The sequence below is a fragment of the Bos taurus genome, chromosome 11, assembly GCF_002263795.3.
Source record: "Bos taurus isolate L1 Dominette 01449 registration number 42190680 breed Hereford chromosome 11, ARS-UCD2.0, whole genome shotgun sequence".
In the NCBI taxonomy this organism is placed as follows: Eukaryota; Metazoa; Chordata; class Mammalia; order Artiodactyla; family Bovidae; genus Bos; species Bos taurus.
The window spans coordinates 87,916,915-87,930,682 of NC_037338.1; the positions used below are offsets into that span (position 1 = coordinate 87,916,915).

Genomic DNA, 13,768 nt, shown 5'->3' on the forward strand with positions numbered 1-13,768 from the left:
CCATTGCCTTCTCCAGGGGAATCTTCCCGACCCAGGGATCGAACCCGAGTCTCTCTCATGGCAGGCGGATTCTGAGCCACCAGGGAAAACAGGGATCCTATCCAGATGGACTTCCCTGGTGGCTCAGACCGTAAAGCGTCTGCCTGCAACCCGGGGAGACCCGGGTTCCATCTCCGGGTCGCGAAGATTGCCCTGGAGAAGGAAACGGCAACCCATTTCAATATTCTTGCCTGGAGAATCCCATGGACGGAGGCGCCTGGAGCACTACAGCCCATCGAGTCGCAAAGAGTCGGACACAACCGAAAGCGGACGGCCATCGCTTTCAGACGCGGTGGGACCGAGGGACGCGGCCGGACGCACCTCTGCGGGCCCATTCGTGAGGGACCCCGTCCCTGGCGGAGGTCATCCGGGGACAGAGAGGCGGCCCCACTGGGTCGAGTCAGGACGTCGCACTGCGCGTCACAGGCGGCGCCGGCGGAACCCTCGACGGGACTGGGTGGGGGTGGCAAGACTGCGGCGCGCCGGCGCGGAGCGGAGCAAGCGCGGGCCTCCCGACATGCCGCGCGTGACGCCGGGCTTCCGGCTGTGGGCGGTGCGGGGGGTCGGCGGCGGCCGGAAGCAGGCTGCGCCAGCCTCTGGGAGCTCTGCCTGCACTTCCTGGGGGCCTCTAGCCGGGCTCTGGAGTCTTCCGGTAGGCGGCGCGGGAGGAATAAGCAGCTTGAAGGGCCGGCCGGGGCGGATCCCCTCGTCTCCCAATGTGAGCGGCGTCCCGAGCCCCCTCTTCAGGCGAAGGCTGCCCCCTAGAGAGGTGGAGCCGGTGGCCGGGCCGGGACCATGAGGCACCGTGTCCTCTTGCTCACCAGCTTGGTTCATCTGGTGCTGGCGCCGCGACCTCCTGACGAGCGGGAATCCCCGCGGCGATTCGGTAAGGACCCAGAGGAGTTGGCTCCGGGTGCCTGGGACGCGCAGCTTTTGGGGGGAAGAGCAGGCGAGCGGGATCTCTCAGGTGTTTGGGGGCAGGGTGTTGGACGAAGGTGGCGCGTCCCGAAGTTTTCGGTGTAGGAAGGGGGTGTGGCTCTCGGAGTCAGGGAAGGAGAGGAGCTGGGCTTGTCTTTCTGAATGGGAAAGGGGTCCTGGGGTGGGGTGGGGGGCCTCCTGTTAGTGACTGAGGACCTGGGAGCGGTCTGCTCCTCGAGTTTGTGTTTGGGCGTGTGTTCCGGAAAGCGGTAAGGCAGGGAGTGGTGACGGCTCGTCTTCGGAGAGGGAGATGCGGTCCCGGTCCTGCCCCGCTAACAAACAAAGCTACATTTTGTTCTTAGCAAAGGCAGGATTCTGGAGGAGGATAGGAAGGCCCAGAGCTCCCCATCTCTTCCACGGCTCTGAGGAAGCGAACTAGATTTTCTGCCTAGGAGGTCCTTAGGCTGTAATCTGGTTGGAAGGCGGTGACTGGGGAACTCTTCTTGGAGTTGCGTTTTGCAAACATCTTAACATCGTGTGTGTAGTTATTTAAAATGTAGCTGCTTGTTGGAGATTCTTAAACCTGCTAGGTCAGTTCGTGATGCCGTTTACTTTGAACGCCTTCCTTGTCATTTTAAATAAAAATGATCAGGGACCCCCAATTTGATCAGTTTTGAGGCTAGAAGTAGAGGGTTATTTAGATTTTCTGAAGAGCTTGGATTTTAAAGGACTAACATTGAGAGATGTGAAATTTGGTGGAAGTTAGTGAAAACTTACAGTGACCGTTAGGGTTCTCTGTTAAAAGTTAACATGTAAGAGAGTTTGGTTAATTAGTAATAAAGTATGAAACTGTATTTTCCCACTGTGAGAAGCTGTAGCCTCGGTGATTTTTCATGGTTGTTTTGGTCTCCAAATCTCACCATGATGCCTTAATATTGTGCAGAGTGAGACACTATGTAGATTTTTTTATGGCCAGTAAAAAATTTGCATTACTTTACCTGGCAATCTTTTTTTCTTATTAAATGGACAAAAACCGTAATTGATGGAAAGTATTAAAGGTGTTGTGTTCTCACTTGAACTACTGCTTTGTGGTTATCTCAAATTGAAAATGAGTTGCAGGTGATTGATTAGTTTAATAACCGGCTAGGGAGAACCTGGTAGGAAGTGCTGAGATGTGGTAACTTAATACAGATTGAAGGAAAATGGTAAATTGGGGTGGTCAGAATGGAGGAAGAGGGTAAGGATCCACTCATAAGGATGAAAAAAAAAAGTGAAAGTTGCTTAGTTGTGTCAGATTCTTTGCAACGCCATTGAGTAGTCCGTGGAATTCTCCAGGCCAGAATACTGGAGTGGGTAGCCTTTCCCGTCTCCAGGGGTCTTCCCAACCCAGGTCTCTCCTGCATTGCAGGAAGATTCTTTACTAGCTGAGCTACCAGAGAAGCCCTAATATTAAAAAAAGAAGAAGAAGAAAATATAGATAGTGCAGGTATTATATTCATTCCTAGGATTTGTGCTACTTAAAAGTTTCCCACTTGTGAACAAGAGGAATAACAAAACTGAAATACAAATATTTGTACCACTAATACAACTTTCAGTTTTGTTATCATTCTCTTGTTCACAAGTGGGAATCTTTAAGTAGCACGAATCCTAGGAATGCACATAGTACCTGCACTATCTATATTTTCTTCTAAGAAAACCTTGCTTTTCTAGGTCTATTCTCAGGAACAGTCACAAATCTTAAGGGTTTGTTTGTTCGTTTGTTTTTGTTTTTTGACCATGTGTTTTTATTGGCAAAGTGCAGACAGTTGGTGCCAGAAAAATGCACAGACTTAGCCATTTATTCACTGCATGTTTGAAGAACGCATACTGTATGCAGGTTATATGTGTGACATTGAAAGTGTAATGATCAGACAAATCCATCTTCAAAAGGCTTTTGGTTTAGTGGAATAGAGAGATCTAAGCAGAAAATGCTAGAAGAGTATGAAGGAGACTGTTAGAAGACATTATGGTGGGGAATTATTTTTATCAGGTGGTATTGAAACTAGCTGGGGAAGGCTAGTGAAGGCTCCCTGAAGGAGGTGATGATATTGAGCCCGGCTGTAAGGTTAAGTAGCTGAAAAGAGAAAACAAGGACATTCCTGATGGAGGCATTTAGTGTTAGAATTGAAATGAAACTTGGAGATCATGTCTAGTTTTTTAAATAAAGTGGCAGGAAAGATGAGTCTCAAGAAAAGTGTAGTGACCGGTCAGGTTCATACCATTAGTGATAAATATATGCCAATAAATACATGCCTTGTGGGTATTTTTTCTTTTGAAAAATGTTTGTGTGTGTGTGTGTGTATGTGTTTGATGGCTTTGAATGTAATTTGTTGCTTAACTCTGCCCTAGCATTTAGATTGAATTGGTCAAGGCCAATGAGTAATTTCATAGTTAAAGAATGTGGTTTATTGTTTAACAGCCTTCTTATCCTATAAATGTTAGCATGTATAACCACAGTACTAAATATCGATTAGGGGTTTGACAACATTTTCTGAAGAATACATATATATATAATAGAATCCTGGCTTTTGGAGTACTGCATAGACCGTGGAAAATGATTTCAGTTGAACTGTTACGAATTGCATAATTTAGGAAATTTATGAGTCATGTGAGCCTAGTCATGGTATCTTGTTGAGGTTGCAGCTGGGGTATATAAGTCTCACTTTGATTTCAAAAGTTTACCCTGTGTAACATTTAATAAAAGAGAATATAGTGGGTGGAAAGAAAAAAATACTGTCACAGATGAGGGGTGAAAGTTTGTATCTGAAACGTGTACCCTGAGGTAATTGGTGTGAGGATTCTCCACTTTGCAGTGCTCATTTCTCATTATTGATGGCATCATTCTGCTCAATATTTTGACATCTGACTTCCTTTTTTGATGTAAGTTTTGCTTACAGGATGGATTCTATTGAAACTGAAACACTTGCCCACCCCACTTTACTTGAAGAGAAATGTAATACAGCTTTGCTGTGTACTAGTGAAAGAGATAAACTATTTCTAAAATAGAACAAAGAGTTAAGCAGAGAGCCAGGGTGGGGAAACTGGAGAATTCCTTTTGGCCCTCATGGGGTTTTCCAGAACATTAAGTGTAGGTGTCTTTCAAGGCCCAGTTGGCTGAATATCAGATACTTCACTGTTTTGTATTTGTGAGAGGTGGTGAGTGTTTTCTGTTGGAAGTATAATTTGAAGAAAGTCAGAAGATTGGGAGGGAGGGAGGAAAGGACAGGAAAAGTCTTCACAGGGAAACCTTCATAGAGGTTGGGGAAGGACATGGCAACCCACTCCAGTATGCTTGCCTGGAAAATCCCGTGGACGGAGAAGCCTGGTAGGCTACACTCTCCATGGGGTTGCAAAGAGTTGGAGATGACTGAGCGACTTCACTTTCACTTTCATAGAGGTAGCGAGGTGAAATGAAGTGTGTTCTTATATGTCCCTTAGTCCTAAAGTGAGCCAAGGAGCCAGGTATTCCTTCCCTACGTCCCTCGTGGTTCCCCCCGCCCCGCCCGCCTTTTAATAAGAGTTGTTGTTGTTCAGTTGCTAAGTTGTGTCTGACTTTTTGTAACCCCAGGAACTGCATGCAGCACACTAGGTTTTCCTGTCCTTAACTATCTCCCAGAGTTTGCTCAAGCTCAGTGTCCATTGAGTTGATGATGTCATCCAACCATCTCATCCTCTGTTGCCCCCTTCTCTTCTTGCCCTCGTTTCTAGCATCAGGGTCTTTTCCTGTGAGTTGGCTCTTCACATCAGGTGGCCAGAGCATTGGAGCTTCAGTATCAGTCCTTCCAGTGAATATTCAGGGTAGATCTCCTTGAGAATTGACTGGTTTGATCTCCTTGCAGTCTATGGGACTCTGAAGAGTCTTCTCCAACATCACAGTTCAAAAGTATCAATTCTTCAGTGCTCAGCCTCCTTTTGGTCCAACTCTCACATCCATACACGACTACTGGAGAAATCATAGCTTTGACTAGCCGGACCTTTGTTGGCAAAATGATGTCTCTGCTTTTTAATACTCTGTCTAGGTTTGTCATAGCTTTTCTTCCAAGAAGCAAGCGTCTTTTAATTTCATGGCTGCAGTCATCATCCACAGTGATTTTGGAACCAAGAAAATAAAATCTGCCACTGTTTTCCACTTTTTCCCCATCTGTTTACCATGAAGTGATGAGACCAGATGTCATGATTTTAGAATAAGAGTTGTAAGCTTTGACCATCTCATCTGCTACCCTGGTTTCACTTACCATTTGACTGTTCTGATAACTACCAAATATAGATCTCTGACCTAGGCTTATTCTCTGAAGCTCCACTCTCATGTATCCATCTGAGTATTCACAGATACTTCAAATGTCCACTTATTTCAGATGTCCAGAATTTCTTATCTATTTGATTAGAAGAATGTAAATAGGAGACAAGATTTAATCCAGGAATAGGCAGCAATGTTGCAAACTGTGGAAGTAACCTCATTTCTTAACATGAATTTGCATCCATTTCAGCTGCAGAGCCTTATGGATCAGTCCAGGGTTTTTTCAAGGTTCCCTTAGGCAGGGGCTTTTCTGGTAGCTCAGACAGTAAAGAATCCAAGTACAATGCGGGAGACCTGGGTTTGGGAATACCCTGGATTGGGAAGATCCCCTGGGGAAGGGAATGGCTGCCCACTCACAGTATTCTTGCCTGGAGAATCCCATGGACCTGGAGCCTGTGGGGTCACAAAGAGTCGAATAGGACTGAGCAACTAAACACACGTTGAGCTAGGCTTACTTTCCCCTTGGCTCAGTTTCCCTGTGACTGGTCTTGCTGGAGAGTCTTGGCCCAGGTTTAGTCCCAGCCCAGTTGAAGGGCTCTTGATAAGGAGTTATTTGAGGCAGCTCACCCTTCATCCCCGCTAAGTGGTATAAACCCATAAAATGAAGTTTTTAGTTTCCAGTCTTTGGGGCCCACTGCCTCGCAGACAGCCCAGTTCTTCTTTTCTTATCCCATAGTCCCAAGGAGGGATTCTCCCATGCCTAGGGCTCGTTGGAAAGTGACCAGGCCTTTCCCTTGTCCTGCATATTTGGAGGAGCACTGAAGAGCAGTCACGTCTCCTGTGTTTTCTGCACAAGCGAAATACACACTTGACTGCAGCGCTGGCTTTACCTTTCCCACTTGTGCGAGAAATGGGGACATGACTCTGGTTGTGTCTTTTGGAGGAACTGTTCATTCTGTGCAGCAGAGTCGTGGAGAGTGAGCAGAGTGCTCCAACAGCGCTGCATGACAACCGTAAGCTGAATTCCAGGAAGATGCCCTTGATTGCAAAAAGAAAAGAGAAATCAAGTAAAAAGTTCACAGATGTTCCAGATTCTTCTAACACTTCATTGTTTAAAAATAAATTTAATAAGAGACAGACTTAGAAAATGAACTTTATGGTTGCCAGGGGGAAGGGATAGTTAGGGACTTTGGGAAGGTTTTCTACACACTGCTATACTTAAAATGAATAACCAACAAAGACCTATTGTGTTGCACATGGAACTCTGTTCATTTTTATATGCCAGCCTGGATGGGAGGGGGGTTTGGGGGAGAACGGATACATGTATATGTGTGGCTGAGTCCCCTTGCTGTTAACCTGACTACCACAACATTGTTAATCAGCTATACCCCAAAACAAAATGTCTGGTGTTAAAAAAAAATTTTTTTTTTTTCTTTCGAAAATCAGTTTTACTTTAAAAACTTGACTTTGGACATGATGAATGATATAAGGGTATATTTTATGTCATTGTACCAAAGTCAGTGGCCATAAAAGCATATCCTGAAGATACAACAATTCAGGTTTGAGGGAAAGGTGGAAGGTTTATCAAACCCATGGGCCACTCCATTTCTGGATCCAGAAAGCTGGTTTGTTGCGGACCTTAAGGTGCAGCTTTCTCTGTATTATTTGAGAACATGAAGAAAGTATCAGCTGTTTTTTATCACTGATATTGATTTTGAACATCATAGACTAACAAATTTACTCTTTTCCTGCCTAAAATCACTGAATTTTCAGTGATGCAACTGCAAACATATGACGACTTAATTCAAAAAAGTTCTATGTAAATGAATAATTGCAGACTGTATATAAAGGAACACGATGTAGTATAGAACTTCAGAATCTTTCAGCATCCACTTGTCCCCTTATGTCAACCTGTTAAAAACAAAATTCAGCCAAGTAAATGTGAAGATCTAATTGGCTTGGCGAGGCACTTTATGCATTGGCAGCATGTCTGCCAGCAGCTGGAAGGGTTCTCTGAGGGTCTGGACCAAATGGAAGCTTTGGATAGGAAGAAGGATGGGACACGGGTGCTGTGAGTGAAAGAATTTTAGGCCAAGACATCATCTTTTTAGGGGGGAAGGGAACTGGCAAGGATTTTATCATGTGGAATATCTCTTCTTTCTCTGTGGGATGAAGGGGCCCATTTGACGCATTACCTCCTTCGTGCTGACCAGGCAATTCCAAACTTGTTGCTTAAGATTACTTTTCTGGTGAAGATTGAAACTACAGTTAGGTTAGGTATTAAGCCTGATTTGGTATCATAGGCTTGTGTTTTCTTTTTAACAAATCCCTTCCCCAAACCTGCTCCCAGTTGTGTTTTCTTTTTTGTAATATCAGTGTATATGGTGCCACTGTCTACCCAGATATCCAAGTGAGAAGCTTGAGGGTCAGCTAGTGATCTCTACCCAGATTGCTCAGCAGCTTACTAGCTGATTTCCCAGACTGCAGGTTTGTCCTCCTCTAGCCCGTTCAGGGTTTCCCTGGTGGCTCAGGGAATCTGAATCTCAGGGAATTAAAGAATATGCCTGCAACGTGGGAGACCTGGTTCCATCCATGGGTTGGGAAGATCCCCTGGAGAAGGGAAAGACTACCCACTCCAGTGTTCTGGCCTGGAGAATTCGATGGACGGTACAGTCCATGGGTTTGCAAAGAGTCACTGCAGTTGTTTTTGAACCCAGGTTCATGTGCCTGACGCACAGTGAGGCCCAACAAATGGAAATGTCTGAGTTTGAAGCTGAAAAAGGTTTATTGATTGGGAGGGCACCAGTGGAGAAGATGGGAGATGTAGGCTTGTCTCAGATCCATCTTCTTGGCTGCCCGTGGTTTTTAAAGGTAACGTTTGGGGTGAGTGTTGCAGGGAGCATGACCTTTCGATTGGTAGGTGGTGAGGCAACGGGGTGGTGTTTCCTGAGTCTTGATCTTCAGCCTTCTGGTTCCAACCAGTCGGGTCTGCGTTCTGGTGGTCAGCTTGTCGTCACCATCCTCCCCCGGGGAAGGGGGAGGTGTCCTAGTTCCTGCAGAACAACTCAGGGGTTTGTGTCATTTTGTTCTGTATATCCCTGGAGGAGGAACTCGGACTCTATTGTTTCTTGACTGCTTTTTCTTTGTTTCTGCAGTCCCTTACTTCTCTAATTAGTAATTGACTGAATCTGCCGTTTGGAACTCAGGGAATGCTTGGGAGGCTAAAGCCTTTTCTACAAATAAGCAGCAGGAGACAGAAAGGCTTTTGTACCTGGGAGGGTCCTGCTTGGTTTCAGTCCTAAGTTTTGGATAGAGAGGTTAAGTTTTGGATAGAGAGGTTGATCATAAGCTCAGCAAGAGAACTTTGTTTTAGAGGATTTGGTTTCACAGTCAGGATGAAATTTCCAATTGATACCTGTTGCCCTTGTCCAAAGTCCTGCGTCCTTAATTCAGTTCCCTGACCAGACCTCTGCCTGCCTCTCCAGCCTCCCCCCTGTTCATATTCTCCCTGCCAATCTGCCCTCCAGCCTCCCTGACTTGCTTTCAGGTCTCTGAGTGTATGATGTTCTGTATTTCTTGTGGACCTCAGCATAGATATGCCCTCACTGAGAACTCTGTCCTTTTCTTCTCTTGGCCGCCTCCTCATCCTTTTGGTTTTAACTTCAGTGCTGTTCTCTGGGGAAGCATCCATGGCTTGCCACACAGGTCATGCTCCCTCTGTGTCCTTCTATAACTTCTTGCAGTTTCCTCTCCCTAGACTTGTGAAGTACTTTATCTTTTTTTGGGGGGGCGGGGGAGGGGGGCGGGTATCATGCTGTTTCTCCCAAAGTCACAATATTGGAAATACATCTTCTTTCTCTCCATTAATATCCCTAGTGCTTGGAAGGTGGGAGGTTTTCAGTAAAGTATTTGTTGAGTAAATGAGTAGGTCGGGTCTGGTGGAAAGGGGAGGAGTACATGCAGGATGTGTTTGTAAGAAAGGGGTGGGGGTGGAAGACCTTAAAAAGGAGTGAGAGTCAGATCCCTAAGGAGGACTAGGCAGAAGAGGCCAAGTGAGGGAAACTAACATGTGGCAGCGGAGAGCTGAGAGGTTTGGGAGGAGATCCTAAATGATGCAGTACTCTTGAATAGCGCACTGTATTGTGGAGTAACAGGCAAATTTGGCTTTGGAATACCGAATGAAGCAGGGCAAAGGCTAATAGAGTTTTGCCAAGCAAATGCACTGGTCATAGCAAACACCCTCTTCCAACAACACAAGAGAAGACTCTACACATGGACATCTCCAGATGGTCAACACCGAAATCAGATTGATTATATTCTTTGCAGCCAAAGATGGAGAAGCTCTATGCAGTCAGCAAAAACAAGACCGGGAGCTGACTGTGGCTCAGATCATGAACTCCTTATTGCCAAAATCAGACTTAAATTGAAGAAAGTAGGGAAAACCACTAGACCATTCAGGTATGATCTAAATCAAATCCCTTATGATTATACAGTGGAAGTGAGAAATAGAATTTAAGGGCCTAGATCTGATAGATAGAGTGCCTGATGAACTATGGACTGAGGTTCGTGACATTGTACAGAAGACAGGGATCAAGACCATCCCCATGGAAAAGAAATGCAAAAAAGCAAAATGGCTGTCTGGGGAGGCGTTAACAAATAGCTGTGAAAAGAAGAGAAAAGCAATAGAGAAAAGGAAAGATATAAGCATCTGAATGCAGAGTTCCAAAGAATAGCAAGAAGAGAGAAGAAAGCCTTTCTCAGCGATCAATGCAAAGAAACTGAGGAAACCAACAGAATGGGAAAGACTAGAAATCTCTTCAAGAAAATTAGAGATACCAAGGGAACATTTCATGCAAAGCTGGGCTCAGTAAGGGACAGAAATGGTATGGACCTAACAGAAGCAGAAGATATTAAAAAGAGGTGGCAAGAATACACAGAAGAACTGTACAAAAAAAGATCTTCACATCTAAGATCACGATGGTGTGATCACTCACCTAGAGCCAGACACCTTGGAATGTGAAGTCAAGTGGGCCTTAGAAAATATCACTACGAAGAAAGCTAGTGGAGGTGATGGAATTCCAGTTGAGCTATTTCACATCCTGAAAGATGATGCCGTGAAAGTGTTGCACTCAATATGCCAGCAAATTTGGAAGACTCAGTAGTGGCCACAGGACTGGAAAAGGTCCGTTTTCATTCCAATCCCAAAGAAAGGCAATGCCAAAGAATGCTCACACTACCGCACAATTGCATTCATCTCACATGCTAGTAAAGTAATGCTCAAAATTCTCCAAGCCAGGCTTCAGCAATATGTGACCCGTGAACTTCCAGATGTTCAAGCTGGTTTTAGAAAAAGCAGAGAAACCAGATGTTCAAGCTGGTTTTAGAAAAGGCAGAGGAACCAGAGATCAAATTGCCAACATCCGCTGGATGATGGAAAAAGCAAGAGAGTTCCAGAAAAACATCTATTTCTGCTTTATTGACTGTGCCAAAGCCTTTGACTGTGTGGATCACAATAAACTGTGGAAAATTCTTCAAGAGATGGGAATACCAGACCACCTGACCTGCCTCTTGAGAAACCTGTGTGCAGGTCAGGAAGTAACAGTTAGAACTGGACATAGAACAACAGACTGGCTCCAAATAGCAAAAGGAGTACATCAAGGCTGTATATTGTCAGACTGCTTATTTAACTTCTATGCAGAGTACATCATGAGAAACACTGGGCTGGAAGAAGCACAAGCTGGAATCAAGATTGCCGGGAGAAATATCAATAACCTCAGATATGCAGATGTCACCACCCTTATGGCAGAAAGTGAAGAGGAACTAAAAAGCCTCTTGATGAAAGTGAAAGACAAGAGTGAAAAAGTTGGCTTCGTGGCAAATAGATGGGGAAACAGTGGAAACAGTGTCAGACTTTATTTTGGGGGGCTCCAAAATCATTGCAGATGGTGATTGCAGCCATGAAATTAAAAGACGCTTACTCCTTGGAAGGAAAGTTATGACCAACCTAGATAGCATATTCAAAAGCAGAGATATTACTTTGCCAACAAAGGTCCGTCTAGTTAAGGCTATGGTTTTTCCAGTAGCCATGTATGGATGTGAGAATTGGACTGTGAAGAAAGCTGAGTGCCGAAGAATTGATGCTTTTGAACTGTGGTGTTGGAGAAGACTCTTGAGAGTCCCTTGGACTGCAAGGAGATCCAACCAGTCCATTCTACAGGAGATCAGTCCTGGGTGTTCTTTGGAAGGACTGATGCTAAAGCTGAAACCCCAGTACTTTGGCCACCTCATGCAAAGAGTTGACTCATTGGAAAAGACTCTGATGCTGGGAGGGATTGGGGGCAGGAGGAGACGGGGACGACAGAGGATGAGATGGCTGGATGGCATCACCGCCTCAGTGGACGTGAGTCTGAGTGAACTCCGGGAGATGGTGATGGACGGGGAGGCCCGGCATGCTGCGATTCATGGGGCTGCAAAGAGTCGGACACGACTGAGCTACTGAACTGAACTGAACTGAACTGAGTCCCTAAGTCATGTCTGACTCTCTTCGACTCCATGGACCGTATCCCGCCAGGCTCCTCTGTCCTTGGAATTTTCCAGGCACAAATGCTGGAGTGGGTTGTCATTTCCTTCTCCAGGGGATCCTCCTGTTCAAATCTAAGTCTCCTGCATTGGCAGACAGATTCTTTACCACTGAGCCATCAGGGAAGCCCAGTATACTGTATTACTACAGTATAAAGTATATGCTGTACTCTTTTAAATAGTGTCTTTTTCCAGTTTTTGTTTGTAGCAGCTGAAATGAGAAAAGCTCGGTTGTTCAGGGTGATTGCTGGAGCAACTTGTAGGAAGCGAGGAAAGTGTTCTCATGTGCACAGTGCTGGGCAGCCGTTGAGTTTCTGAAAGAGAGAACATGAAGGTGACCTGAGCTGATAAGATCGTTCTCTTAGCATTGTCTGGTATTGACTGTCGTAAACTCTACCACAGGAAGTTACGTGTTTTATATTTAAGTTTTTGGAGATTTTTGGATTTGGATGGGGGAAATAGAAATTCTTTTGAAAAAGCTATGGAAAATTGGATCACCAGAAGTTGGTGAAGTGCAGTGAAATACTGAGCATCTGAGAGGTTACTGCTTGCATAAGAGCAGGAGCTCAAGAGTGCAGGACAAGAGGCGTCTGCTGTCTGTCTGTAATGGCTGCAGGCTGTCTGGTTTGAGATCTCTAGTTAAAAAGAGGGTAAATTACAGTGGAAACATATTAGTTAAGTACTTTAACATGCTTTAGCTAATTCCCTTTTAAAAGTGCTTATTATAGAAAAATACCTAAAGATAACCAGTGATGTTACTATCTTGCTCTTATTTTTTTCCTAGCCCTATTTTTGTACATAGTTAAGGTCATGCAATATGAATAGATTTTAAAATCTACCTTTGTTTGTTTAATATTATAGCATAAGTATTTTCTTATGTTCTTAAAATCTGTTATTGACAGCTTTTAAATGGTTGCAGATTTCTTTTCTTTGTCATTAGGAAGTGCTGTCACTTGTCTGTTTGCCAGGTACTTAGTTTGTTTCCAGTTTTTTGTTCTTAAAACTAACCAAGACTGAACAGTGAACATCTTTGCGCTTGAAGATTTTTCCCTTCACTTTGAGTTGTTCCTTAGTTGCCTAGTTCAGTGGTTCTCAGACTGGAGTGAACGTCAGCATCACCTGGAAGGCACCTTAAGCACCTTAATTCTGGGCCCTTTGCCTAGAATTTCCGATTGTGGAGAACTGAGGAGAAAACAGATTCCCAGGTGGTACTGGTTGTGGGAGCACACTCTGAGAACAACTAGCCTGTATCGTTGACAATAAAACTATAGTATTCCAGTCAGTAGGGGTGATTATGATCTTGAGTGAAGCTCAGTCCATGTACCAACCTGTATCAAGGAAGTTGAAGGGCTAAAGGATTGTGTCAGCATCTCAGCATTGAGAATTTGTGCATTTTGGGAACGTGGGAACGCTGTTTTGTTCAGGGTTCTGTGCCAGGTGTTGTGAGGTAAGGATACTGTGATTTTAAAACGGAGCTCACTTTTGGCCGTCTTACAGTCTATTTGTGAGGTAAGACAAATATAACTCAAAGATGCAGAAGAGAGGTGTAAACAAAAGGCTGCAGAATTCAGAGGGAGGCAGAATCGTGTTTGATTGACACATCAGAAAGGAGGCGGCCAAGAAGTGGAGGGTCCAGGAAGAGCTAGGCTATTTTTAAAGTTTCAAAGTTGAAATCAATAAAGGTCGAGGTTTTCAGCCAGACAGGACCCAGTTCAAATCCTTGTACTGTGCTGTGTTAGCTCTGCGATACTCTTCTCTCTGAATCTGTTTCTTCATGTGTAAGGTAGGGAAATATCCGAAGGATGTTTGTGAAGATAACGTGAAATGCCTAGTATGGAGTCTTGTAGGAGACAAAACACTCAAATTGTTGAATAAATGACAAGCTTCTTGAAGGTTTTTCATTGTGCCTGTAAGCATTATAATTAGCAAGGTCAGGTCACCAGTAACCATCCATTG

General features: G+C 44.7%; 1 protein-coding gene across 1 annotated transcript in view; it reads left to right on the forward strand.

Moving 5' to 3' along the window:
• Nucleotides 1-680: 680 nt before the first annotated feature.
• Nucleotides 681-13,768, forward strand: part of ADAM17 (ADAM metallopeptidase domain 17) — a 44,293-nt gene continuing 31,205 nt past the window's right edge. The window contains exon 1 of the mRNA XM_002691486.7: nt 681-925. Coding sequence (XP_002691532.1) covers nt 835-925 — 91 coding nt within the window. The 5' untranslated portion in view covers nt 681-834. The remainder of the gene's footprint in view (nt 926-13,768) is intronic.